A 27,054-nucleotide genomic window follows, 5' to 3' on the forward strand; every position below is an offset into this window, starting at 1 on the left:
TGCCGCGCCCGGCGCTGCTGACCCCTGGCCCGCAGGTGCCCGCGCGCTGGATCCGGCCGCTGGAGGTGGGACAGAGCCACGTGCTGGGTGACAGGGACGTCGTGACCGTGACGCTGCTCGACTCCAACCACTGCCCCGGCTCCGTCATGTTCCTCTTTGAGGGAGCCTTTGGCACCATCCTCTACACAGGTACTGGGCAGGCGCCACGGGCGGCGTCGCCACGGCCGCCGCCGGCTCGCCCTGACGGCCACTCCTCGCAGGTGACTTCCGCTACAGCAGCACCATGCGGTGGGAGCCGGTGCTGAGCGGCCGCCGCCTCGACCGCCTCTACCTGGACAACACGCACTGCCAGCCAGGCCGCCGCCTGCCCTCACGCCGCTGCGCCGCCCGCCTCGCCGCGCGCCTCATCCGTGAGCACCCGCAGCACCGCGTCGTCGTGGGTGAGCCCCTGTGCGCGCCCCCGCGCCGGCCCGCCCGCCCCCCACGCCCCGCTCACGGCTTCCCCCACAGGTGTCTACAGCCTGGGGAAGGAGGCGCTGCTCGTGGACCTGGCGCTGGAGTTCAGCACCTGGGTCGTGGTGAGTCCCTGGCGTCTGGAGCAGATGCAGCTGCTGGAACTGCCCGACGTCTTCACTGCTGAGGAGGGGGCCGGTTGGATCCGTGCCGTGGACATCGCTGAGATCCGCTGGGAGACCCTCGTCCGCTGGAACTTGCAGCACCCCACCATCGCCATCCTCCCCACCGGCAGGCCCGTGAAGGTCACCCACCCCAAAATCTACCCTATTCCCTACTCTGACCATTCGTCCTTTGAGGAGCTGTGTGAGTTTGTGGAGTGGCTGAAACCCTGCTCAGTCATCCCAATCGTGCGAGACAGCAGGTGCCAGTTTTACTTTGAAAAATATCTGTGTACTGACCAACAGACTCCTCCTGACCTCAAAATCCCTGAGCCTGTGCAAGAGTTTGCCCAGCAGAGAAGGCAAGAGAAAGGACAGCAACCTGTGCATCCACTGAAAAGAGCTGTCCGGCATTCTGTGTCTCGAGGAGTTGTTTTTGAGTCCCCAGACAAATACACTGACAAGTGTGAAGAGTTTGGGGATATTAAGGTTCCTCAGCAGAACTGTGAGTCGGATTTTTGCTCCAAAGAAGGCTGTACTTGTCCTCAGTCGTGCCAGGAGAAAGAGGAGGAAACCAACAGCCACAGTCCCCAGAGCCAGTGTAGATCAGCCCAGCTCAGTGGAGGGCAGGTAGCAGCAGCAGTATCAACTAGCCCTGCTAGCAATTCACTGGCTTCTGAGGAGGACGTGCCGAGTGGATTGGCAGAGCAGTATTTACTCACGCCTTTAAACACCCTAAAGCAGAATTCCTTAGAGAAATTTGACAAGCTAGTAGAAGAATTCTTGAAGAGGGAGGAAGTATCCTGAAATTTGTGACACTTGCAAAGGCAGTTGATAACAGTGATTCTAACAGTCTTACTACTGCATTCCATTCTTGGCATTTCTCATAACAAGAATGCTTAACTATGAGGCTGTATTTTCTTTTATTAGCAGAGAAGGCAGCAACTTGAACTCATTTGTATATGTTAGGGTTTTTATTTATTTTGTCATTATTTAAATCTTTCATAGCTTCAGACTACACTCAGGCAGTGCAGTCCTACTACCAGCATGCCCTATATCTACTTTTTAGTCTTTTATTGCAAATCTGTAACTGGATTGATTCAAATTGAGCAGTAGAGGGTGTGAGCTGTCTGCAGCTGAACTAATGGCTTTGAATGTCAGGAGAGAAGCAAAAGGGAATCTGAGAGCCTAATGTTCCTCTTTATTTATGTAATCTCATTGACAATGAGCAGTGCATTCCAAGATGCAGATCATACCAAGATGCATTGCCAATATTATGCATAGAACCATGTTTCAAAAACATGCTTAAAGAAATCTATAAAAGGAAGTGCCTTTAAATCTATTAATGAATTACTCACTACCTCCAAACACAGTACTGCTTTCGCTTCTTGCCAAATGCAGCTGGCTGCAGCCCTGCTCTTCTGCAAGCATCACCTTAATGTTAACTATAAATGCTCTTTCAGGTCACAAGCCAGGAAAGTAGGAATTATTGATTCCACCTTTCCTTCCTGTTTTCCACCTTTCAGAATGGCTTTCTATATCCTCTGCAGTCTCTGTGCTCAAGTCGGCATGTTTAAATCTTTCTGCTGGACTGCAAAATGCTTCTGGTAACTGTAAGCATTCTGACAGGTTTTGCTTTCCCGTGGAGTGCCTGTACTTTCCAGCCAATAGCAAATGGGATAGGAGCTAATGAAACATCTACTTACTGTTGCAAAGTGTGAAGTTTTGTAGCATTGTTTCGAAGTGTTGGAATATTGGCAGAACTGGCAAAACTGACTCTTTTTAGTTGGAAGGTCAGGCACTTCCCCACTGCAGGTCAGCTGCAGAGAGCCACAGCCTGCCTGTCATAAACGGAAAGTGCCTGTATGTGACTAGGAAGTGAAAACACTGTAGTTATTCTTGCCAAACTGCACTGGAAACATCACAAACTGGTTCTCCACAGGGTCACAATGGCAGCACTAGAGTGGAAACATCCCCGGGCTCTTTCCTGGAGCACCAAGCCAGCTTGTTACTCAACTTTTCTAACCTTCGTGCCACTACTTTTTTCTTACCAAATGTTTCACGTGCTCCTGATCAAGATTCAAATCTCTCCTGCATGTAGCGCCATGCAAGGTCTCTGAGGGCCAGTCAGCTAGACTGAATTCCCTGAACCAAGCCAAGCGAGGAAGTGTTTGCTCTTTAAGTGAAGCTAGGGCTCATGAAAAACAGAGGTGCCTGTAGATGCAGTAGCCACACCTGTTAAAAACAAGGCTGTACTGAACTGTAATCATGACAGCCCGTGTGAGTATGTTTGGAAAGCTGCCTGGTAAACATGAGTCCTAGGTCCCAGCCCTGTGCCTTCCTGGGTACTGGAGAATTAATGCCCTAATATCAGCAAAGCCTCTTAATAAGAATGCTGATTGCTGCCTACCAATGAGACATTGGAAAGGTTGGAGCAGTGGTCTGCATTTCTCCTTAGAAATACACTTCTTCAAAAGTCATAGAATGGGCAGCTTCAGCCTTTTGCCGTGGTCTTTACATCCTATTTTACGGAGATTTGTGTGGACTGTTTGCCAGTCAAAATTAAACTGCAGAGCTCCATCATCTCAATATGAGGAGAGGCACCTGCATCTTTGGTGACACCTGAGACTGCCAGTAGGATCATTGCCCCGCACTGGCAGTATCTTCTCTGCTGCTGGCTGCCTTGGAGACACTGGCTGTATTTTAACATTGTTGAAATTTAAGTGACTCATTTGACAGGTGAGTGAAACAGAGTCTGAACTCCCAGATTCCAAGACCTGCTCTTGGCTTGCAGGCCCAGAGTGAATGCTTGCGTTCTGAGTCACTGCTACATTTAGGTATGTTGCTAATGATGTTCTGTGGCATTCAGTCTTTTCTATTCTCATCTTCTCTAAATGAAGTAGACAATTTGCAGGTGAACCTTTGAGCAAAATGGCATAGTAAGAGTGTTAATGCTTTCCAGAGGCCTGAAAACAGAGCTTTTTCCGGTCACACAAACAAAACTGGAAATTGTGAAGACTTCAAAGGCTGTGAATCTGCTCCATATATCTGAATACCAAGTCAAAACTGCAGAAGGAATGCTGGATTCTGGCACTGGAGCATAAAAAGTAATTCCTGCCCTTTCAGAAGGAAATCATCAAATTATTTAGAATCAGGGAGTAGTGAAACTTCTCCATAGATTTAAGAGAAAATAAAAGCAGGGGAGTCTTGGCTAACAGTCAGCCTGGAGACCCTTGTTTCAGCTCAGCTGGTGTGTGAGGCATTTGAGTGCCAAACATGTTTCTTTGTGTTAAGACATAAATACTTCAATAATTGATTATTCTAAAATACTGGCAAACAAAGTGACCCGTGGCAGAGCTCTGGGATTTGTGGGGCTCTGGAGGCTCCTGGCAATAAAGAGCTGGCCACTCACAGGCCTTGTTCTGCCTCATGTTTGCCTCCACAACTTCCCTCTGCGCCTGCCACCAGTCTGGCTTACAGGAAACTGTTACTGCAGTCAAAGAGCCCCTACACCAGGTCTGAACATGCTGCTGTTTGCCCTACTGCATGAAGCTCTGTCAACATTGCTGCCACGGGCAGGTTTTGTTCACAGCAGTGACAACGCGAAGCTGTAGCCAGGTGTTGCTTGGCTATGGAATATCTAGCACTGTGTGCATAGAAACTGTTATAATCATCCCTGTAAGAAGGCCTGGGAACAACAACAACAACAACAAAAAAGGGTGCTCTGACCAAAGCCCTTCCAAAATATGCAACTTGAGCTGCTTATCTGTGTTCCCCAGCTGGACAAGTCCCAGTGGGACAAAGCAACTCGCCCAAGGTCTCATAGAGCCTACAGAGGAGCTAGGATAGAGCTGAGTTCCCTTTGGCAAGTGCTTTAATCACAAGGTTGTCTATTCAGCTTTTCAGCACTTTTAACGCACTGTGATCAGATACTAGCCTGTCATCAGGGTGGGGCAGGCTCATGGTGCTGGAATTGGGAGCTGTCTGCTGAGCTCCGTCCATGTACTTGCCAGGCCAGTCAGTACCCTGTACAACAGCTCGGATGCTCTAGCTTCTCTATGACTGTGTGGAAAACCATGAAGGAATGCCCTAGCTCTCCCGTGGAGAGAAAGAAACACACTCTTAATGAATTTAGGTCCCCAGCAGGGACAGAGGTAGCACTTACATAGCTTGCGTGCTCCGCATTAAGTAGTCACAATGTAGCTTTGTAGGTAACGCCCTAGAGCTCTCTTCTCAGCAGTGTTTAGAGCTCTGCTTCCCACAGCACAAGGCCAAGGTGCTCATTACCTCCCTTTTGTTCTTTCTGCTGCAGACTCATCACCCATTTCTGTACCAGAAATTTTCTTGTTACTATTTTCTAGATATAAAGATTGTGTAATGGGGAAAATGTCCTTTTCTTGTTCACCAATAAAATTTATTCAGGGAGTTTACATAATTTTCAGTGCCACATGTCAGTGCTTTACACTCGTGCAAAATTAATTTCAAACCTCAGTTGTCTGGCTTTGTGCTCTTTTGGATTATTCCAGAGAAAGCAATTGAATGTAGAGAAAAAGCAGAGCCACGCCAATGTCACTTGAGGTGCAGCCTTCACAGGAGCTGCAGTCTGGCTGTTGCTTTTTTCTGCACATTTGCTCTTCCTTCTGCCAGATTTGGGATGTCGTTGCTTAGGTTGCTACACCCATGGCCACACACCGGCTCCAGCGAAGCAGCCATGAGTTTGCAGTAACTTGAGACCAATCTTGCTCAACAGCAGCCCTGTTGGCCCAGAGAGTCTGGGGCTCTGTGAGCAGCTGCCCAAGAAGATAAGAGTATTTTCACCGCGTGCACATGCTCCACTCACATCAGCGACACAGCAGGCGGGACCATGCCCCTTCTCTGGGCACTACTGCCAGGAAAGGCGGGAAGCAGAGGGCCGAGGCCATCTGCAAGCCGTGTTCATCCCCCTCACCAGGGAGGAACTGCAAAGTCACGCGGGAGCGGAGCGGGGAGAACCTGGCAACGTCGGTGCTCGCCCCGCTCAGGGGGCCCGTGCCGGAACCGCGGGGCCTCCCCCGGCTGCAGGAATCCGCGCCGCTCCCGCCGCCGGCCGCCTCCGTGTCATGGCGGCGGCGCGCGTCACGTGGGCAGGTTCGGCGCTCGGCTGCTTCGGCCTGTCACGGGCCGCGCGGGGCTCGGCGCTCGGCTGCCTCGGCCTGTCGTGGCGCGGCCCGGAGCGGCGCGGCGGGAGCGCGGCGGGGCCGCGGGGCACTTTGGCCCGGGCGGCGGCGGCGGCAGCAGCAGCGGCAGCAGCAGCGGCAGCAGCAGCAGCAGCGGGGGGAGCCCGGCCGGGCCGTGAGGGCGCGGCGGAGCCTGGCGACGGAGCGGCCTGGGGGCTCCCCCCGGCGAGCGCGGGCCGAGCGGGCCGGGCCGGCGGCCGCGGCGGGGCTATGATGCGCCCGCGGCGGGGCCCCGCACCGCGCTGTGTCCCCCAGGCAGGTCCAGTCCGCGGCTGAGACCCCCCTACCGGCGGTGAGTGCGGGGCGGGCCTGGGAGGGCCGCGTCCGTGGCCGCCGCGCCGGGGCCCGCCCGGGCCTGGCCCGCGCTGCGCACCGGGGACGCCGGCTCTGCCGGGGTGGCCGGGCCCTCCCGCGGGCCCTGCCCGGCACCTTCGGCCCGTCGGGGCGCGGAGCGGCCGACGCTTGTGCTGTGGCAGGTGCCATGCTCCGTGGCTGCTCCTCGTGGCGGCTGCCCCAGAGATTAACCCGGCTGCCGGGCGTGGGCTGAGGGCCTAGGAAGCACCGGCTGCTCTGGGCCTCGTGCAGACAGAGAATCCTTCTCTGCCGCGGACACTGACAAGCCGTGCTCTCCCGCTGCAGGTATGGCCTCACAGCTGCAGGTGTTCTCCCCTCCGTCAGTATCCTCGAGTGCCTTCTGCAGTGCCAAGAAACTGAAAGTGGAGCCCTCTGCCTGGGATGTGTCGGGACAGAGCAGCAGTGACAAGTATTATACCCACAGCAAAAACCTCCCGTCCGCTCAAGGGCAGGCGAGCTCCTCTCATCAGGTAGCCAATTTCAGCATTGCCCCTTACGAGCAGAACCTCCTTCTCCCCACTTCTTCGGTCGAGCACATTGTGGTCACAGCAGCAGACAGCACTGGCAGCAGTGCGACGGTGTCCTACCAGAACAGCCAAACCCTAGCCCATAGGAGCAACGTTTCTTTACTGGAACCCTACCAAAAATGTGGATTAAAAAGGAAAAGTGAAGAGGTTGACAGCAACGGTAGTGTGCAAATAATTGAGGAACATCCACCTCTCATGCTGCAAAACAGACCTGCGGTGGGTGCTGCGGCCACGACCACCACGGTAACCACTAAGAGCAGCAGTTCCAGTGGTGAAGGGGATTATCAGCTGGTTCAGCATGAGATCCTGTGCTCTATGACAAACAGCTATGAAGTCTTGGAATTCCTGGGCCGAGGGACGTTTGGGCAGGTGGCAAAATGCTGGAAGCGTAGCACAAAGGAGATTGTAGCCATCAAAATCTTGAAAAACCATCCTTCCTATGCTAGACAGGGCCAGATAGAAGTGAGCATTCTCTCTCGCTTGAGCAGTGAGAATGCTGATGAATATAACTTTGTTCGCTCCTATGAATGCTTTCAACACAAGAATCATACATGTCTTGTCTTTGAGATGCTAGAACAGAACTTATATGATTTCTTAAAGCAAAATAAATTCAGCCCATTGCCTCTGAAATACATTCGGCCAATTCTGCAGCAAGTGGCTACTGCCTTGATGAAGCTAAAGAGCTTAGGTCTGATACATGCTGACTTGAAACCAGAAAACATCATGTTGGTGGATCCTGCCCGTCAGCCCTATAGAGTGAAGGTGATAGACTTTGGTTCGGCCAGCCATGTGTCCAAAGCGGTGTGCTCCACTTACTTGCAGTCCCGCTATTACAGGTAAGTACTGTCTTTTATGTGCTGCACTGTCAGAGTTGAGCTGATCCTAGTGGGATGCTGGGGATTGCACTGACAAATACTGCTCAACTCTTTTGCCTTAAAATCTGATTCCAGGCGGGGGAGTGGAGGGGAAGAAGTGATCAGCCTACCCTGTGTCCCACATGGTTCCTCTCCAGAGGGAGCTTTCTTTTGAAAATTATATGTAAATAAACAGAACTGCTGCTTTGCAGCTGTGGCATATCCAGCTCAATACCTTCCTCTCGCTCTAGGTCAGTGCAGTAAATTAATTTACCTGCCCTGAATTCATGTTGAAGTGATCCAGGGAAGTAGTACATTACTAGTGTGTAGTAAATATTGTCTTGTTTGTCAAAGTCTGAAGCTACACCTTTAGCCAGAGTCATTTAGAAAGAATAGAAGTTAAAGGGAGGCCAATTTCCTTTTGTCCTTTTTTATTCTCATCTAGTAAAGAATAACTGAGTCTGAGCTTCCTTGACAAACACTGAGCTTCCTGTATCAATACTTGATAGGTCATATTTTCATGAGACCAGTAGTTCTAAGATGATTATGAGTTGGATCTGTGCTGCTTTTAGCAAAAGGTAGAAGTGACTTCAGCCCCACTCTAGTCTTCCCAGAATTCAAAATAATAAAAAAAATCCCTTATTTTGGGCAAGCTGTTGTTAATACTCGGAGGCTGTATAGGGAAAGCAAGTTGTGGTTTTTCTTTCAATTATTCCTGCAACATGGTTCTGTTAATAGTGTGTAGCAGAGGCACTTGAACAAGCCTGTGCTGTGTTTTGGGGGTTGCTTTCACTGGAATGCGAGTTCGCTCGACACAAAACTTAGCCGGTATCTAGCCCTTCCAGCTGGGATGAGGGAGAGGGCTCAAGATGCTCCACCCTGCGTCTGTGCCCTGTTTGATGTCTTTCCTTTCCTCCTAGCTTTCTTTTAAAGGCCTGGCTTGTTGCAGGCTTGTTCTGTTTGTTCTTCATGCTCCTTATATCCTTACTCTTTGTTTTGTTTTTTTTATGCTCCCTCTTAACACTTAGTACCAGCTTACTGTGTGGCTTCTTTCATGTGCTATACCCTGTTCTTAATGCTTTCCTAATGATCCTCTCCCAGCTGGTGAGGACTGATCACTTCCAGTCTAAACTTTTTTTTTTTCTATTGCAATTGTCTTTTATTGTCTGTTCAAATGTTTGTTGTCTAAATGTATTAGCAATGTTGTTGTTATTTTTGTATTGAAAGAGATGACCTGTGATGAAGAATGTGTTTCTGGGATGTGCAGCATATGTGTGGGCAAAGCAGTCTGGGGAGGCCTATAGTGCCTCCCAGTTTCTGGTATCACAGGAAAAAAACAGATTGGGCTGATGTGAAGTAGCAAGGGATGATAAATATCTTACAAGGCTGCTGGAAGGAAGCTGCCTTCTTTGCTGTGCACCCTGAGCTGAGCGCAAAGCCACTTCCACCTCCCTGGCAAGGGGTGGCCAACGCTGCTAGAAAGACAGATACCCTAGGATTAGATGATGTTTAAGGCTGCCTGCTCTGCTGAAGTTGAAGAATGCTGTGATGTGGAAATACACTATTTAAAGTGTTATATAATTAGTTTTAATGATGGTGATTACTAAAATTCATATTCAGTGGAGAAACCAACAAGTTGTGGAAGACCTGGATTGCTTTAAGCATATTCACGCTAAGTTAGTTTTCAGATGTGATCTGATGTTGAAATTGTTTCCAAGCTGTGTTTAATAAAACAGTATAGACCAATCCTGGATTTGGTTCACTGTCGCCTATTAAAAATAAACTTCCCTTGTTCTGTTCTGACTTTTTTGGTTTGAAAACCTTGTTAGTGACACTTGTGTAACCTCTATCTCCAGCTGTGTCCCATGTAGTGAAGTCTAAAACAGCCAAACTCAAATTTCTGATATTTGTACCCTGGACGAATACACAGTCCTTTACTAGTTATGCTCAGTGCTGTAGATCACTAGAACACTCTTGGCTTGAAAGACTGAAGGCTAGAGGTAGAATAACTTTGGCAGTCGCCCTTCTATGGGGTGACTAGTTTGTCTTGCAGCACTGCAATCCACTAGCAGCAATTCTTGACTTTAAGTGTAGAGTACATTCCCACTACATACATACGTACCCAAGTGCGGCAGGGTATGGATGCTTTAGCTTTCCTTGGGGAGAACAAAAAATAAAAGGAAGTGAACATATTGCAGAAGTGAAATTCCCCGGGAAGACTGTGAGCTTTGTTTGTGCCCTCTGCTACATGTAAGTGCGTCTATCCCACGAGCCTTACTCAGATCCCCATCTCCTGGTGTTTCCTGTGGCTCAGCCTAGAGGTGCCAGCGACTGAGGGTGCTGAGCTCAAGGACCGAACAATTCAGGCCACGAGGAGCTGGCCCTGGGTACTCGTAGTGTGCAGTAGGATCTCTTCCTTGCTTCTGCTTTCAGCCATGTGCCCTATTTCTGTCGCAGTTATGTTGGCCTGGGAAGTAGCTTTGCCTGCTGCCAAATCTAACTTTCTCTACTTCCTAATCCAGCTTCGAGCAGGGATTGCAAATTATTCACTGCGTTGCTAGCTGCCACTGTACAAGCCTCATATTGCTATCATGCCTCAAAGGGAGGAGGACTAGATCCATACATAAATGTAGTATATTTTGAAGGTTGAAAATAAGTTTCAGATTTTTTCTGCCGCTGCTGTGAACCCACTCTCCCTTGAGAGGACTGGGCATGCTTGCTAACCTGGAAGTCAGAATTTGGCAGGCTCATATGCAAAGGAAGAATGTTGTTGATTTCTATTTCAAAGAGCTTGAGATAGTGAAGATCACTTTAATCTTTGACAGCCCACCTATCAAAGTAACCTCAGTGTCTTCTCCCATTTCAACTACCACCTCCTAAGGCCACTAATGACAGCAGGGTGAAACAGGAGATGAGAGAGGTTCTAATTTACCAGCCCTGTCTTGGAATCCCCATGAAGTCAGGTGGCTTCCAAGAAGTTCATTTATTTAGTTTAAGCTCTAGGGAATACAATGCACAGAATTCAAATTACTATCATTTTGATATTGAGGTTTCAGAGTACATGTGTCTGTTCGAGTATGTAGTTAAAGACTAATGAGCTATCACCTCCAGCTTCTGTTGACACTAACCCCTTTCCATTAGAATCAGTGGGACTTTTTCCAGGCAGTTGTGAAGGATTGGTATATTCTGCTCATTCCACGAACCACTTGCATTTAAACTTATGTCTGTCAGTCCAAAAGGAGAAAATTTATGCACGTGGCATTGATTATATCATGGGTTCGGGTACTCTCCAATCTGGACAGTCTACAATGTATGGGATAAGGAAGAGGATCAGTGTAGTTCATTGATGATGCATCTTTGCATGGTCGTGGGGGAAATCTTGCATGTTCTCAGACCGTGGACAACTGGGACAAATATCTTTGTTCTGGAGACTGGCTAGTTGTGCTGGTACACACCTAAACAAAAGCTCTGTCTGTGTTACCACAGCACAAAGGGGAATTGATTGGAGTCATTTATTGCTATGTCCAAGCACTTGGGAGATATGTTCAGGTTGAATAGTAGATGAAAGTGCATGTGGTCTGTTGATACCTGTATATTATGCAAGTCTTGTTTTCAGTATTCTGCAGAAAAATGAGAACTGGTTTCATGGAGGTGCATACAGTGTGACATGACAAATGACATGTAGGCCCTGGGACATGCTATCCGAGTCATGTCCAGAAATAAGATAGGCCAGAGTTAGGACATTTTGTGGTCTTTTGCATAGATATTACTTAAGCATAAAGAAAACCAAAGTTTTAACGTTTCCTGTACTTTCCAGAGTAAACTCCCATATCAGCTCGCATCACTTTTGCTGTGCTTGAGTTTTGTGCCATATGCAAATGCATGGGTAGAAATTACCCAACCAAACAGCATCAGTTCATGTTGGGGCTGTGCTGTGTGAGGTGAAGAGTTGCACTAACACATCCTTTTTGTGTTATGAGTCAATACCAGACAGAAATTCCCCTACGATTTCAGACTTTTGCAGAAGTAAATCCATGCTGAAGGCTGAGGGTTTTTCTTTTCCTGTCAGGCTTGGCCAGGCAGGCAGGTTTTGCATTAGATGTGGTTGAGTGCCCAGAAACCTGTAACACAACCTTGCAAAACAGTTACAATCTCGAGCTGTGCTCTCTTCATCTGTTTTAAGCACAAAACTCTCCAAACAAACCCCATGCAAAAAACAGTTGGTAGAAACTGAGCAGCTTTCTAAAGAGCTGCTTTTTCTGGCTTTGCAGATGCAGTTCCTTTCCACATGACAGCAGGCAGCCTCTATAGCTGGTACCTGGGGTAATGGGGCCTTCTTCAGAGAGAGGTCTGAGTGTTTTCGGCAGAGCTTTTCTTCCAGATTCTGCTCAGGAAGGTTGTATGCTGTCTCAGGGAAGCCTAGAGCCATAAATACTCTGTCCTGTGTAATTAAACCAGCTAGTAATCTCATATCACAGTTACATAAAGGCCAGCTTGGACTCGTTCCCACCTGGGTGTTGGAGGCCACCATGGCAATAAAGCAAAAACAGCCCATGCTGCTAAGTGGAAAAAAGGTAGATCTGTCAGGACCCCTGAGGAAATGGCTTTTGCTTTAAAGTCGTTTAGTTTCACACAAATTTACTTGTGCTTGGAGGAAAGAAGAGCATTATCTAGAGTAATTTATAATAACAAGCTACATGATTTCTGATCCAAGGATTTCACTTTTTTTTTTTTTTTTTTTTTTTTAAACAGAGCTCCTGAAATCATCTTGGGTTTACCTTTCTGTGAAGCTATCGACATGTGGTCACTAGGCTGTGTGATAGCTGAGCTGTTTCTAGGCTGGCCTCTGTACCCAGGAGCATCCGAGTATGATCAGGTGCGTGGTGGGTGCAGGGATGTCCTGACGGAACCCTGGTGATCTGTGTCCAGAGCCTCTGAACCGAACTGTCCTGCTTCAAATTTTATCAGATATTGATCTCTATTGTCTTTTAACTTAAACTCATTTTCAATCCGTAATTTTCCTGTTGCTTTTTCTTTTTGTCGTTGTGCAGCAGAGCACAGAATTCTTCATGGTTTTTACTTGAATTTAATGTACTCATATAATACATAGGCAATTCACAGTTAATTCTCCTGCCTCCCAAACCCAAAACGCTGTTGAAATACCTTCCTGTCAAAACAAAAGTGAGGTGTGTGTCCTGATTTGAAATGCCCTCTGTGATTTCACCACAGGTCAGCTTTTCCACATAGAGACAAAGCAGGCCTATCATTCCTGTGTTGTTAATAACTGCCGTTGCCCTCATTTTTATGCAAAGTGTGGGCCCCAAGCTCTCTCTAATATACAGGAACAAGCTTCTGAAAAGTCATGTTTAATTGTTTTTTACCTACGTTCTTAGCTTTGTTACCTGGACTAGTCAACTGCCTATAAAAGGACAAAAGTCTTTTTGAGAGTAACTTTTCCATTGTGATTTTTATGGTGATGCCTTGTGACAATGCTTGGTATACTTTTTTGTATGTGATAAAGCGACCTTTCTCAAATTTTTTTTTGAAAGCCTCAGTTGTAGTCTTCCCAGCACTGTAAATTTCCAAACGAAAAACACACTGGTACCTCAATGAGCAAAATGAGTTAGAAAAAAACTGAGGCTCAGCCTGGTGGTTTCCTTGCACAATAAGTTTTGTGTAATTCTGAGAACTTTATCTGGGCATGTAGGTGGTTGGGGAGGATTTTTTTTTCCATTGCTTAATATACAGGATTTTGCAGTCCTTTGAGGCCGCAGGAGGTATGACTTCATGTGGCTGATTTCGATATCTGAATTGCCCCTGAAAAGCAAGGGTGACTTGCTTATTTTCCGAGATTCTGCCACAGCAAATGAAAGCTAGGCAGAACTTCTGAAGACATCTCCCTAGCAAAGCAATTCATGTGCCAGGATGGGATTATGTCTGAGTTACAAGTTAGGTTTCTGAGTTATGTCTCAGAAAAGCGACAGAAGTCCTAGTTTAACTGATTATAACTATGAAAAATACTAATCTAAAACACTTATGGCTTTGTGGCATAAATGAAAACAGAACATGCATAAATGGATCACAAGCTATACCAAACAACTTAGTGCCCTGCGGTGTTCAGCTGCTGGAGAACAACGCAAGAGGAAGAAATGAGATACATTAAAGGAACTATATATGGTAATTTCAACCCAACCCAGCTACCTTCACCCTGTTTCCAATCCTCATTTTTGTAAGAGGATTATTACCTTTTATTTTTTTAAACTCCTAAATAAACTTCTGAAGAGGGATGGTCATAACAAAAGCAATGTCACCTTTCTCACTGTACATCTTAAGAAGAAAGAGCATTAGCAATACAGGCAACATCTGGAATATTTGGGAAAGCTTAGTTTTGATTTTTTGTCTTATCTTGCAATTTTCTTTCCCTTTAAGGACTTATTTTTACCTCTGCTTTGTTTTTAGCTGTTGGCTCTTTACCAGTGTCTTATTGATACCATTTTTGCTACTTGGGTGCATTTTCAATAATCCTTTTGTTGTAGTTGCTGATACTTGTAATTGTACTTGTATATTAATGCTTTTGAGGATGGATTGTGCCAGAGATTTGGTCTTACTTTCTTAGTCAGTGAGAGTCTGCCATAACATTTTTCTTAAACCATATTCCCAGAGTCTATGTAGCCAGTCACAATAGTGTTCTGAGATAATTTTGCCTTTAAGTATACACACATGTGGTAACTTATGCAGTATTTTCTCTAAAACTGTATACTCTTTGAGTTGCTGATATGATACACCACTGGTTTTACCCAGTACTTTACCCATATCTCAGAAGCTTCAGTCTAGTTGCATACATTTAGGCAAAAAAAGTATACATAAGGCAGATTGATTAAATGCCTAAAATTTCTGCAGATAACAGGACAAAAGAGGGTAAGTGTCCTTAAAAATACTTGGAATAGTCCCCTTAAATTTTTTAGTTTCAGTTATTTGGGCATTCTGTATTTACAGGCAATTTCCTGTTTATTGTGAGCAAATCTGGCTGATAACTACTTCATTAACTACCAGCCCAATATCCTGGAAGCCTTTATACTTTTCTTTTTCTTTCCTAGATTCGTTATATTTCACAAACTCAAGGCCTTCCAGCAGAGTATCTTCTCAGTGCAGGAACGAAAACAAGCAGGTTTTTTAACAGAGACCCAAATTTGGGATATCCACTGTGGAGGCTAAAGGTTTGTATGTCTTTTTCACTCTTAACTGTTTAATTCACTGAGAACTTGATGTAAAGTCACATGTAATTTTAGTGTACTCTGAAAAAAATTCCAATTAAAGATTGGCTTCTAATGCTGTTCAAACATAGCTGATTTGTGTATTTCCCCTCCAAAACTGTACAGACCTCCTAGCGCTTCTCTAACAATAGCAGTTGTGAGTGATAGCACCAGCAGAGAGTGGGTGTTAAAGTGATTGAGATAATGGTTGCTTATTGTGGCCTACTCTTTCTTGGTGAAGTATGTCATCTTGTTGTCATCTCCTGATAACAAGAAGACTAAAACAGAAAATATTTCATGGTGGTGTTTGTTAATTTAACAGAAATCTATTTATATACTAGCAGAAGACAGGAAAGAGTCAGTCAGATGTGCTTTTTTGTTTTTTTTTTCCCTCTCTCTTTAAAGCAGACCTACAAAATGAAGGTAATTTTGCCTTTGTAAAAAGAGACTTCTAAACATATTTAAAACCTTTCCTCTCCCAAAATCAAAATCAAAAAAAAAAATGTCTGCTCAGATGCTCCCTAATGCCACTATAGTTCTTTTGGTACTGCACAAGGAATCCTCAAAGTGCCCCACTGATGTTAATTCATCTTGGATAGTGTCTCAGCTTGCAGTGAATAATCTTTCCAGATTAGGAAATGAGAACCCATGGCTGTTTTGTTCTGTCTTGCTAGCAAATTATTTTTTTAAGGCAACCAAAGAAAATATATAGTTCACCTATTCCTTTTCCTTTTTCTTTGTCCTTATTCCAATACAAGATGTTTTATTAACAAATGCTTTGTTTTGTAGACTCCAGAGGAGCATGAGTTGGAGACGGGAATAAAATCAAAAGAAGCTCGGAAATATATATTCAATTGTTTGGATGATATGGCGCAGGTGTGTGGAAAGATCTTAACATACAAATAACTATCATTTTGAGTACACACAAAAATACTGGAGTCTCTAAAAAGGGGGCCCATGTGAATTCCATGTATAAGCTTCGCTTCCTTGTATTAACATGGGCAAGGAAGAAGCCGTGTGAGATATTGTAGTACTTAAATTGGCTAAGGGAGAAAATAAAGATTTCTTTGTAATGTGAAGTTATGCAATTGTTACTTGTAGCAGTAATGTAGTAAAGTAGTAATGGATTTGATATTCACATTAATGATTCCTTTTTTGTTTTCAAGGTGAATATGTCTACAGACTTGGAAGGGACAGACATGTTGGCAGAGAAGGCTGACCGAAGGGAATATATTGATTTGTTGAAGAAAATGTTGACAATTGATGCAGATAAGAGAATTACTCCGCTGAAGACTTTGAACCATCCTTTTGTTACAATGACACATCTACTGGATTTCCCACACAGCAATCAGTAAGCTTCCTCAAGTTTCATTTTTTGTTTCTTGAAGATTTATTAGAAACACAGAATAGCACATTTCTGCTTTCTCCCCGTGCTGTTTTCTGCAGTTTCTGGCTAATATGAAACTGGCAAAGGCATATACAAGGAAACAACTGTTTCATGTTTTCCCAATTTGTGAGAGTCAGTAGGGTATTTAACCAGGACTTACCTCAGAAAAATGTACACTTTTATTGCTAGTTATGGGATATTGTTTTGGGGTTGCTGTTGGGGAAGCCCTAAGGGAGCTGTAGTTAGAAACCTCACAAGTCTCTGTTGAGGTACACTGTATTAAATGTTCTGATATTCCCCTTCTGTCATTTTGTTTCAGTGTGAAATCCTGCTTTCAAAATATGGAGATCTGCAAACGAAGAGTTAATATGTATGATACAGTGAATCAGATTAAGAGCCCATTTACAACACATGTTGCTCCTAATACAAGCACAAATCTAACAATGAGCTTTAACAACCAGCTCAATACAGTACATAATCAGGTAGGTATATCCTTTAGCTGTGCTATAGCAATATAGGATATGTAGCAGTCTGATTTTTTTAGACGTCAGGCCACATTTTGTTCAGCAAAATAACTGGGGCAAAATTAGTTATTTTACATTGAGGCTTACACAGCTGAACAAAACTTGGCCCTATGCTAGCTGTATATACTATACTATATACTGATATATAGCATGTTCTATATACTGATAGAATCATGTCGATACAACCTGACTGGCCATGTATTGTCGCTACATGAAAGATTTTTTTGTTCAACTCTACAAACGTTGTGATGGCTTTTAAACTTTGTGTTTAACAGCTGTATTTAATGTAGTTGGTGTTGTCCGCGTGTTTTCTCTCAAATTGTCTTTTGCTTTTTATGTTCAATCTTTTCTTGGTGCTTACTTCACAGTATAATCCTGATAGTTTCTGTTATTTGTTTTGTAACAAGTATGAGGGTCACCTCTGAATCTAAATCTGTATATTTTTGTTGTCTAGGCCAGTGTATTGGCCTCCAATTCTACTGCTGCTGCTGCTACTCTTTCCCTGGCAAACTCGGATGTCTCGCTGCTAAACTATCAGTCTGCTCTGTATCCATCATCTGCCGCACCAGTTGCAGGAGTGGCACAACAGAGTGTTTCCTTGCAGCCTGGAACCACCCAGATCTGCACACAGACTGACCCGTTCCAGCAAACATTCATTGTCTGTCCCCCTGCTTTTCAAAGTAAGTAGAAAAAACCTTTTGGAACTGTAGTTTCAATCTGATAAAAGGGGGATGTTGTGGTCTGGACTAAATTGAGAACTACAACAGAACACCCTCTGTGTGTCGTGCTGTAGTCTTGCATCAGGTGTGAGTGCAAAATCAGGTCAGATGTGCGTAGACAATTTGGTTCTCTTTCACGTTGTGCTTGAACAGGTGACAATATCTTGCCCGCCTAGGTTGCAGTTTTCATCCAGTTGCTCAACCAGTTTTTCCCCCCAAACTGAACACAACAACATTCCTCAGAAAGCAATGAAGAGAAGAGTGAGACCTACCTAAAAATGAGAAAATACGTGCTATATTTTGAATGTCAAGAGCGAATATCTACTCTTTGAGTCTCAGTTCACAAGCAGAGCTGTAATTGTGTAGTTTTCTAAGAAGCAGTAAACAATCCCAGATTGCACCTAATAAAGGTAGCATGAGCATATCTGTGTTAATCCAAGAAAGTTCTGTTATTTACTTATTTATCTGGATTGTGTTAGTGTGGACTGTTTTATGTGAAACAGGAACTGATGGCCTAAGGTTTGTGCTTAGCCTCAAGCAACACAGTGTTGGATGTCTAAGTGTAAAGGACTTCTATCTGGAAACAAGACTGCAGACCTGACCACGGCCAAGTGTTGGAAAACTGATTATCCATCATTGTGCTTTGGCATTTTGGGACTGGAGATATATTTACTCCAGCTGGTGTTTTATTAAGGGCTTTTGTCAAAGGGAACAGCTTTTCTTTTTATCTGACCTTGTCTTTCATCCTTCCTGATTACCTGGTAGGAATTGGATTTTGGGGTGGGGAATAATAAAGCGTCTTAACTATATTTTGTTCTTGCTCCTAACAGCTGGACTTCAGGCAACTACAAAGCACTCTGGGTTCCCAGTAAGGGTGGAGAATGCTGTCCCGATTGTACCCCAAGCACCTGCAGCACAGCCACTGCAGATCCAGTCTGGAGTTCTTACACAGGTAAAAAAAAAAAAAAAAAAGGCAACAACAATCAAACAAACAAAAAACCCTTGTTAACCGCAGTCCCTACCACCGTCCAGGAGAATTTGGCTCGCAGTGTGGTGCTGGGGGTGAGTGCAGATCAGTTCTCGGAATACTCTCAAAGGTCTGCTGGTCTATATTGCCTTAGAGGTGACAGTGTACATTTTTGCCTACCTCTTAAGATTTTTTTTTAAAAAAGAGATTACATCAGTTCTTTAAGAAGTGATCTCAGTAAGAAGTGGCAATACAGATGATTCATGTTATAATCTCATCTGTGCAGACTGTACACTAAGAATCCAGTTTTTAATTAGACATTTGATGGATTAATACATGTCTTGGTAATTTCATCACATATAACCATGCTCTTCAATGTTGCAAAAGACCTGTGGTGCCTTGTGTTAAATTCCTTGTTTTATCTCTTTCCAAGAGTACTGTACCTGATTTTGAGGTACAGTATTGAATGCTGTGTCCTGCTAAGGGTGAAGGTTGTGTTACAGCTTTGTGCAGCATATGTAAGAGACAGTGTAACTTTCTCTCTGGAACTTGTTGTGAGCAGAGTACGGTAATACTTGAACACTAGCTTGTTTTCTTTTTTTTTTTTTTTTTTAACTGAGCCATTGGGAAGACCATGTTCCCAAATCCCCTGGTTCCTGGGTTCCCCTCAAGGATATGTGATTGCTTAGAGGAACGTGGCCAGAGTATCAGTTTCATTGCATCCATTACAATACCGGAATCTGCTCAAGCACCATAAAATGCCAGGGTGGTGAAGCCCTTTCTGTCCCTATTGCTGAACCCACTTACCTGCCTCGGTACATTTGTTTCACTCACTGCCTGATCTACGTTTCAGGGAAGCTGTACACCACTAATGGTAGCAACTCTTCATCCTCAAGTAGCCACCATCACGCCGCAGTATGCGGTCCCCTTTACTCTGAACTGCGCAGCCGGCCGGCCAGCGCTAGTAGAACAGACGGCTGCAGTACTGGTAATTGCCTCCTTGATTGTGTTCACTAACTGAGTTTTTGTTTTAACTTAGACTTGCAGAAGGCATGGAAGCATGTGCCATCTTGTGGCTGTGTTCTTGCTACATCTTAATGTCTTGTTGTTTTCCTCCCCAACATTGCTGAAGCACTGTCTGACTCTGATGTTTAGTGTGGCTCTGTAAAGAATCCAGATCCATTGACTATTATTTTTTACTAGCCTAGTATTATAAAGCTCTTCTAAGCTAGACTATAGAAGAGTTATAATAGTTCTTGTTCTTCACTTACTATCTTATCTTTGCCTTTGATTATTGAATATAAAGGAATCAACCTCTAGCTTGACTCTGCTACAGGTACCTGGATGACCAGAATTTGAACTACTTGGCAAGTTAGCTGCATATTTTGTTTTAAAGACTTATAAATCTTCTTTGAGTGTAGAAATATTTCAGGTCATTAAGCACAGACTAAATCTCTATAATAGCAATTTTTTTAGTTTATTGTTTTTAGCAGTCAATTTCTCTTAGCCTCTGTTGACATTGACAGTGTTTTTTTGGCCTTCATTTATAGTCAATCACAGGTAGCTTGCGTCATCCAGATAAAAATACTGTTCTTCACAGATACTTTCAGTTCTTACTGTATTTCTTGGCTGAAATTAAAGGTGGACTTTAGTTTCTAGAATAACTAGTTATCATTCAAACAATTAAAAGGATGGGGGATGGGAATAAACACGTCTTTTAAAGTGTATGTTTTCGAAATTGTCCTTTCCTGTATTCATCTGGCACTTGCCTCAGAACAGCTTTGCAAGTGCCACAAGGAAGTTGTTGTAAAACTCCAGAATCAGATCAGTGAAGCTTATGAAAACATTGCAGTGCGCTTAAGTACTGTATCCTCACGTGTCTTCCAAAGCACATTCCATTTCTTATATGAACCATTTTGTTTCTTGTGGCTTTAAAGTGGTAGCATGAGTGTCATTTTCTTCCAAGATGGAAACCTCTCCTGAAGCGGAATTTGCTCGAGCCATACTGGATGAGGATGGGATTAAAACCCTCTCATATGAGTTCTTCTGAGTTAACCTCTCCCTGTTTCTGAGGGCAGGAGAATGGGTTCTCCTGGGTCACAACTCCAAGCTAAAAAGACCCAGGGATGTATCTCCTTTCCTCCTCGTGAATTTTGATTGCTGAAAGGCTGGAGTTTAGGTTCTGAAAATGGCAAGGGTGACTGTAGCAGAGCTTGGGACACAAATGAGTTATCAGTGATGTTTTGAAAAGTCTATTTGGGCTTTTGATTCAACAGTCAAATTAGATCTGTTCTCCTGTGCATGTGCAGCGGGTCTGGCATTCAGCTCCCCTGTGCAGCAACAGGAGATCAGAGCCAGCTGTCCCTAAACAATGTGCCTGGATTCTGAGTTTATATAACAGCATTGTGTTCTATGGAGAACTCACTATTTCTGTTTGGATTCTGGGAGCCTTTGGCGTGAATTTGCTCACCTTTAGTGCTTCCAACACTTCTCCCCTGCTGCTTTCCCTGAGTTTGCATTAGCCATTTGCTAAGCTTTGCGTATTTTTGTCCTTCCTCTGTCAAAACAGTTCGTCGCTTGGAAGGCCCGGTTTCTGCCTCTCGTTGGGAATTTAGGTCTTGCTGTATTAAACTCTCTGCTTTGTCTTGTGCAGGTGTTAGCTTTTGGAAAGACGCATGGTGTGACTTTTAACATATTTCTCTCTTTTTATTTGTTCATTATTATTATTCTGCTTATGTTGGCAGAGGTTTTAGCAGTTCTGTGCTTTGAAGGCCTCTTGTTTTGGAACCAGTTTTGTAATAAGTAGGTCTGTTACTTGCAGAAATATTTTGTTTAAGACAGTGGGTGTTAATGGTTTCGCAATTTAAACTGCAAGAAAGAGAGTCTTATGTGTTCAAAATCAAAGAAATATTGTACTGCAGAGCTTTTTTTTTTTTCCAGAAAATGTTGCATTTCATCAATTTGTAGAGGAAAGTTAGTGACCTTAATTAACCGAAACTAGTTTTATACATCTGTTGGGTAACCAAACAGGTCTCTCGATGCACCTTTCCTTAATGTACTGATTACATTTTCTGCTTCAGTGATTTAATTGAGCTTGAGTGAATTTCTGTAATAATAACACTGTCTCAGCTATCTTGAACTGAATCCTGTAATCCAGAAAAGCAGAAATAACTAAATCGGCATCATATTCCGGAATTTTTCAGCAAGGCAGTGTGCATAAAGTTACATAAAAAACATTCCTGAACACCCTAGTGTGCCTGGCATGCAGGCTAATCTTGCCTCCTCTTTTTCAGGCACTCTTTCTGCAGTACAATATTAACACCACCCTCTTCCCTGGGTGACATCTATGACACAAAAAGTTAGGGACAACCCCACAATCAGGGAATCTTCTTTCTCTGGTTTTCCTGTTCTCTTGCTGGGCTGAGACTGTTTGAGGAAGTGATGCATCTTTATCTCTGCAAGTTAACAATCTACACAAGTCAATTTATTGCCTGGAACAAGTCTCTTTTTCTCCCCTGTCTGTAGGAACCAAAATCTAGTGAATCTGTTTCTCTGTTTGCTGTTTTGCAGCAAGCCTGGCCTGGGGGAACCCAGCAGATACTGCTTCCTTCCACTTGGCAGCAGCTCCCGGGGGTTGCTCTGCACAACTCCGTTCAGCCAACAGCTGTGATTCCAGAGGCGATCGGCGGCAGCCAGCAGTTAGCCGACTGGAGGTGGGTGCTGTGTCCCATAGAAATGTGAGAAGTGCAGTGTGCCGTGCACAGAACTTTACCCTTCAGAACTGTAAGGCAGCTTTATGCTGTTGGGGGCAGCTTGCAGTGCCTGCAGTGTTGTCACAGGGTCGGGGTGTCTCTTTTTTCCCTTCCTGCCCCAGGAACGCACATTCCCATGGAAATCAGTACAGCGCGCTCATGCAACAGCCATCACTGCTGACCAACCATGTGACTTTAGCTACAACACAGCCCCTGAATGTTGGAGTTGCTCATGTTGTGAGACAGCAGCAAAGCAGCAATGTTGCAGCAAAGAAGAACAAACAGCCAGCACCAAGCTCAGCCAAGTAAGCAAGCTGAATCAGGAGTGTGACTGACCAAGTGTTTTATTGGTTGTAGGGAGGTTTTGCACATTCAGGGCCTGTTGGTGTTATAGCAATGCAAGTTATAGAACTGAAACCTGACTAACGGGGTGGCAGGTTTCCCACAGTGCAGATGAATCAGTTCTGCTCAGAGCATCACTGGCTGCACGGATCCTGTCTTGGATGTGTAGGAATTTAATTCCATGAAGGAGTCTGCACAGATGTTCTCCGTGTGTGTTTCAAGACGTTTCTTTTTGTCTGTGTGCTCTGGAGCCTGTCTGTTCTTAATGCTGCTGATTTGTGTGTCCCGTGCTGCTGAGCTCCAGCTGAATACTGCCTTGGTTTTCTCCAGGTCCAGCTCAACTCTAGAGACTGTGCCCTCCCAAGTTTACTCGCTCATTGGAAGCAGTCCTCTGCGCTCCACCTCCTCTTCCTCCAACGTCCTTGTCCCAGTGCAGGAGCAGCACCAGCCCATTGTTATCCCAGACACTCCAAGCCCTCCTGTCAGTGTCATCACCATTCGCAGCGACACTGATGAAGAGGAGGACAGCAAATACAAACCTGCCAGGTAGGAAGTTCATTTAGGAAGCCTGTATTGATTTGTCTTAAGCTCAGACTGGGCACCCAGAAGTTTGGAGAGCACTATATACAGAGCCCTGGCTATGCTAAGAAACACTGCGTAAGACAGAGAATTCTGTATCCTGTCCACTGTGGTGTTTGTTTTTCTATTAACCAGAATCTCATTCATAAAGTAGGAGGGTGTGAGATACCACAGGGAGATCTCCATATGTCTTGTGAGAAAAGCTAAAATGCTTCTGTGTTTTTATTGATGTTGTTTTTCCTGCAGTTTGGGCATGAAGCAGAGGTCCAATGTCATCAGCTATGTTACTCTTAATGACTCCCCCGATTCCGACTCCTCTCTGAACAGCCCCTATGCTGCAGACCCACTTTCCTCTCTCAGGAGTACGAGTGGTGTCCTGGAGCTGCCTAGCAGGGGAGCAGCTGATAGCTCCAGCTCTCGGACTATCATTGTGCCGCCGTTGAAAACACAGCTTAATGACTGCATTGTAGCTACCCAGGCTTCAGGTAGGTTATATTCTCACAGGTTGCTTTGTGACATTTGCCACAGATGCTGTCTTATCCCTGATAGTTTTGGACAATTTGCATTAGGCTTCCAGCAACTTCAGGTTTCACAGCTGGTGTTTTGAGATCATGAACTTTGGTGCTTTCAGATTCACTGGTGCATTACCTTTCATATATGTGTTAGGCTGTATTTACAAATAAATTCCCACTGTAAAAATTCCCATTGATTTCTTCTTCAATCAGATTTTAAATTGTAGTCCAAGAAACAGCCCTGTCATAGAAATAACTCCTGTGTATTCTTGAGTTACCTAAGCTGGTTATCACTGCACAGAGGGTGCGAGATGGAAGAATGGGCTAATCTGTTGAAATCTTTCAGGTGTCCTGAGCAGTACCAGTAAGACCAAGCCAGTGGCCTCTGTGAGTGGGCAATCATCAGGTTGCTGTATAACACCTACTGGGTACCGATCGCATCGTGTGGTGACGAATGGCATGCAGCCCCTCAATCTCAGTCAGGTAAGTGTTGTGTTCAGGAACTGCCTGTGCACTCTGGAATCCCAGGTGTAGCCCATCAGGAGGGAGAGTAATCTGATTCTGTAACTACATTTAACCGTTCTTGAATTCACTTGAGGGTATCAGAGAGCTGCAGGTGTCTTGACTTCATGGAAGGGAAGATCTGACAGAAGTACCAGTCAATCCTGCAACTAGAATACAGGTGTTGATTGGGAGGCTCTGTTTGAACCCTTCCTCACTACTCCTCTCCACTGGGCTTTGTCCTGAGAACACCTACTAACCTCATTTACTTCTTTGCAGAACCAGCAAACAACAGTGCTGGCCTCGCAGGAGAGAAACGGAAATGCAGTCTCACGTAGGCAGCAGGCTTATGTGGCTCCCCTCACATCAACTATTTCTCAGGCTCCCTACACGTTTCAGCACAGCAGCCCGGTGCATCCCCATTTGGCGGCAGCAACAGCAAACGCGCATCTGTCCAGCCAGCCACATATGTACACTTACGCTCCAACCACTGCGGCCACGCTGGGCTCCACCACGTCCATTGCGCATCTCTTCTCCCCTCAGGGCTCTTCACGGCACACCACGTATGCCCACCCCAGCACGCTCGTCCATCAGGTCCCCGTGAGTGTTGGTCCAAGTCTGTTGACCTCTGCAAACGTCCCGCCCGCCCAGTACCAACACCAGTTTGCTCCCCAGTCCTATATTGGTGCTTCCAGAGGATCTGCAATTTACACTGGATATCCGCTGAGCCCTACAAAGATCAACCAGTACTCGTACTTGTAGATCACAGTAGAGCACTGTCCTGCAACAGGCCAGAGAGTTTGGAAAAGGATTTCAGGTGAACCTTTACCTGGTGATGACTGCCTGGGGTTTGTTTCTCGCTGATCTGGTTGTGTGTTGTTCAGAAATGTCTCATGAGTTCAGTCACTAACTGTGCACCATGCTTTGTTACCAGTATGGAGGTTGCTAATTAAGTTTTTAAGATTTTACTTACTTTTTATAGATGCTTTTTTAAAAAATCATATTCCCATTTATTTAAAATTCTTCAGTTATGCTAATCAAAAGGAAAAAGAAAAATCAGTGTCTTGAAGTATTCTGATGATTTTTTTCATTAGCTTAATTTAAACAAAAACCTAGTAGGTTATATTTTAGCAGCTTGCACAAATCCATATTGCCACAAAAATACAATGCATATTTTTCTCAGAACATTGCTAGGGCAGTTTAAAATCAAATTTAATATTTTAACATTTGTTCTCTGTTTTCACTTTCTCTCTAACAAATTGCTGGTTCTGCAAAAGGCATTACATCTCTTTATACGTTATTGTCAAAATTTTTGTTTACTTCTCTGCTTTGTTTAAGGACTGATAGAAGCAGCTGCCTTGTGCTAGTAACAAATATTCAGGAGTCTATGTAAACCCTGAAATCTGTTTTGTTTTCTTGAAAATTCTGTGTTTCTACACCACAGCTGAATTCTAATTATTACATGTTTTAAGCTTTTCAAACTATAATCAAGATGTCACTGTGTAACAGAAATCAGCAGCTTTGCGAAAATGCTGTGCTCCTCATTGAGAATGAAAGGCTGCATTGCATTGAAATTCTGTTTCTGCAGCATATTAGATGCTGGTCCTATAATGGAGCTGGATTCCTTCGTGAAAGCACAGGGCTTTTCTTTGTTCCTTTTTTTTTTTTTTTTCCTTAGTATTTTTTCCACATATGATTAATTTAGGAGGAAGTTGAACAATTGAAATGCAATGAAACATCACTGTATTGATGTGTACAGCTTTTTATACTCCTGTGAACGTATCCTCCTGGATATGTCAACAGCTTCTTTAAAGCGCTCTTATTAAGACTTGTATACAGTACGTGCATGTAGGAATTGAAAAAAAAAAAGAAAAAAAATCCAGATTTTAAAGTTTATTACTGAATTTAAAACTATTTTAGAAGTTTTGTATTGGTGGTGTTTTAATATTTTACATAAAATGAAATATGTACATATTGATTAGAAAATATAACAAGCAAAACTTCCTGCTAACCCCAAATGTTTGTCTTTGTAATCAGAATGTGTAGTGATTATACTTGAACTCTGTACTTAGTGTTTGTCTAATTCTTAAACGTTCCTGGGGATGGAATTGATGTATTCTTTGTGTTTAAACCAAAATGAATTGATACATGTTGGAATGTATGTGATATAATGCAATGGTTAGAGCTCATCACTGTAGCACTGAGAGAGGAGTAGAGCTTCATGAGAGAAAAGGATACCTTCGGATTTGTTTTGCACAGGTATGTGTGATGAAGAGTTGTTTGGTGTGTCCCCTTATTGTAGTGCCTTAAATGATTATGTAGTGTGAATAGAGTTTACAGTGAGCTTGCCTTATGAGGGACCAGCAAGCCCCCATCGAATTGAAGCAATTCACTAAGCTTATCACAACAAGAAGAGCAGTATGTTGCATAGGTGCATTGTTCTCGGTTTTAATGCTGTCATAAAAAGCTACATTTTTGTTTGGAGTGAAGCGATATTCCCTTAAAGCTTTTCCTTGAACTGGCACATGTACTGTTAGATGTCTGTCAGTGCATTTCGAATAGGGTAGTGCTGGGAATGCATTGGAATGTTTAGTCTAATATTGCAGAAGTGATTAAATATGTGCAATCACTTTTTACTAGATTAGTATGGTGTTATCTTCCCCCATGTTAATAGCAGACATTTCTTGTAAAATATTGCTAGCTCGGTGATAGAATATTTATACCAAAGAGAGCCTGCTGTAAAGCACATGATACCATTTGAAAAGTTCTGTAATGCAACTGCTAATGTGGAGTTGCTGGGAAGGTTTGTCAGCTGTAGCACTAGTTAGTGTTCAGAGGAGATAATCAGTTTCGATAATCAGTGCAGTTTTTAAACTAAACTTTGTTTTCTTGGTCCCCTGTACTATGTCGGTATGTAGGTGCGTATCTTGTCCGAAAGGGTAATGAACTGTCT

At 44.2% G+C, this 27,054-nt stretch overlaps 2 protein-coding genes across 3 annotated transcripts; both read left to right on the plus strand.

Annotated features, from left to right (window-relative positions):
• Positions 1 to 8: 8 nt before the first annotated feature.
• DCLRE1B (DNA cross-link repair 1B) lies at positions 9 to 1,592 on the plus strand. The gene is made up of 3 exons (XM_088538925.1): positions 9 to 189; positions 261 to 440; positions 511 to 1,592. The coding sequence occupies exons 1-3, from the start codon at positions 147 to 149 to the stop codon at positions 1,419 to 1,421; spliced, it is 1,134 nt and encodes a 377-aa protein (XP_088395051.1). The 5' UTR covers positions 9 to 146; the 3' UTR covers positions 1,422 to 1,592.
• Positions 1,593 to 6,009: 4,417 nt separating this feature from the next.
• On the plus strand, positions 6,010 to 25,189 carry HIPK1 (homeodomain interacting protein kinase 1). 2 transcript variants are annotated; one of them, XM_088538913.1, is made up of 16 exons: positions 6,010 to 6,122; positions 6,470 to 7,547; positions 12,318 to 12,441; positions 14,663 to 14,782; positions 15,608 to 15,694; positions 15,985 to 16,169; positions 16,525 to 16,687; positions 17,184 to 17,409; positions 18,279 to 18,400; positions 19,269 to 19,403; positions 21,986 to 22,128; positions 22,290 to 22,472; positions 22,840 to 23,055; positions 23,335 to 23,573; positions 23,947 to 24,083; positions 24,381 to 25,189. In XM_088538913.1, exons 2-16 carry the CDS (start codon positions 6,472 to 6,474, stop codon positions 24,861 to 24,863), a joined length of 3,639 nt encoding a protein of 1,212 aa, XP_088395039.1. In that variant the 5' UTR covers positions 6,010 to 6,122; positions 6,470 to 6,471; the 3' UTR covers positions 24,864 to 25,189. The 2 variants fall into 2 exon arrangements, with proteins under 2 accessions (XP_088395039.1, XP_088395040.1); XM_088538914.1 differs by having other exon boundaries at positions 24,645 to 25,189.
• Positions 25,190 to 27,054: the final 1,865 nt, after the last annotated feature.

This window comes from Tinamus guttatus, unplaced genomic scaffold (genome assembly GCF_059628265.1).
Source record: "Tinamus guttatus ecotype Peru unplaced genomic scaffold, ASM5962826v1 Tinamus_guttatus_pri_ptg001272l, whole genome shotgun sequence".
In the NCBI taxonomy this organism is placed as follows: domain Eukaryota; kingdom Metazoa; phylum Chordata; class Aves; order Tinamiformes; family Tinamidae; genus Tinamus; species Tinamus guttatus.

Bases quoted from the DNA above. Each gene is read 5' to 3' on its own strand.
- DCLRE1B (XM_088538925.1), top strand. From the start codon at position 147: ATGTTCCTCTTTGAGGGAGCCTTTGGCACCATCCTCTACACAG. The intron at 190-260 runs GTACTGGGCAGG...CACTCCTCGCAG, and splicing joins TGGCACCATCCTCTACACAG to GTGACTTCCGCTACAGCAGC. The intron at 441-510 runs GTGAGCCCCTGT...CTTCCCCCACAG, and splicing joins GCAGCACCGCGTCGTCGTGG to GTGTCTACAGCCTGGGGAAG.
- HIPK1 (XM_088538913.1), top strand. From the start codon at position 6,472: ATGGCCTCACAGCTGCAGGTGTTCTCCCCTCCGTCAGTATCCTCGAGT. The intron at 12,442-14,662 runs GTGCGTGGTGGG...TTTCTTTCCTAG, and splicing joins GAGCATCCGAGTATGATCAG to ATTCGTTATATTTCACAAAC. The intron at 18,401-19,268 runs GTAAAAAAAAAA...TCTACGTTTCAG, and splicing joins AGTCTGGAGTTCTTACACAG to GGAAGCTGTACACCACTAAT.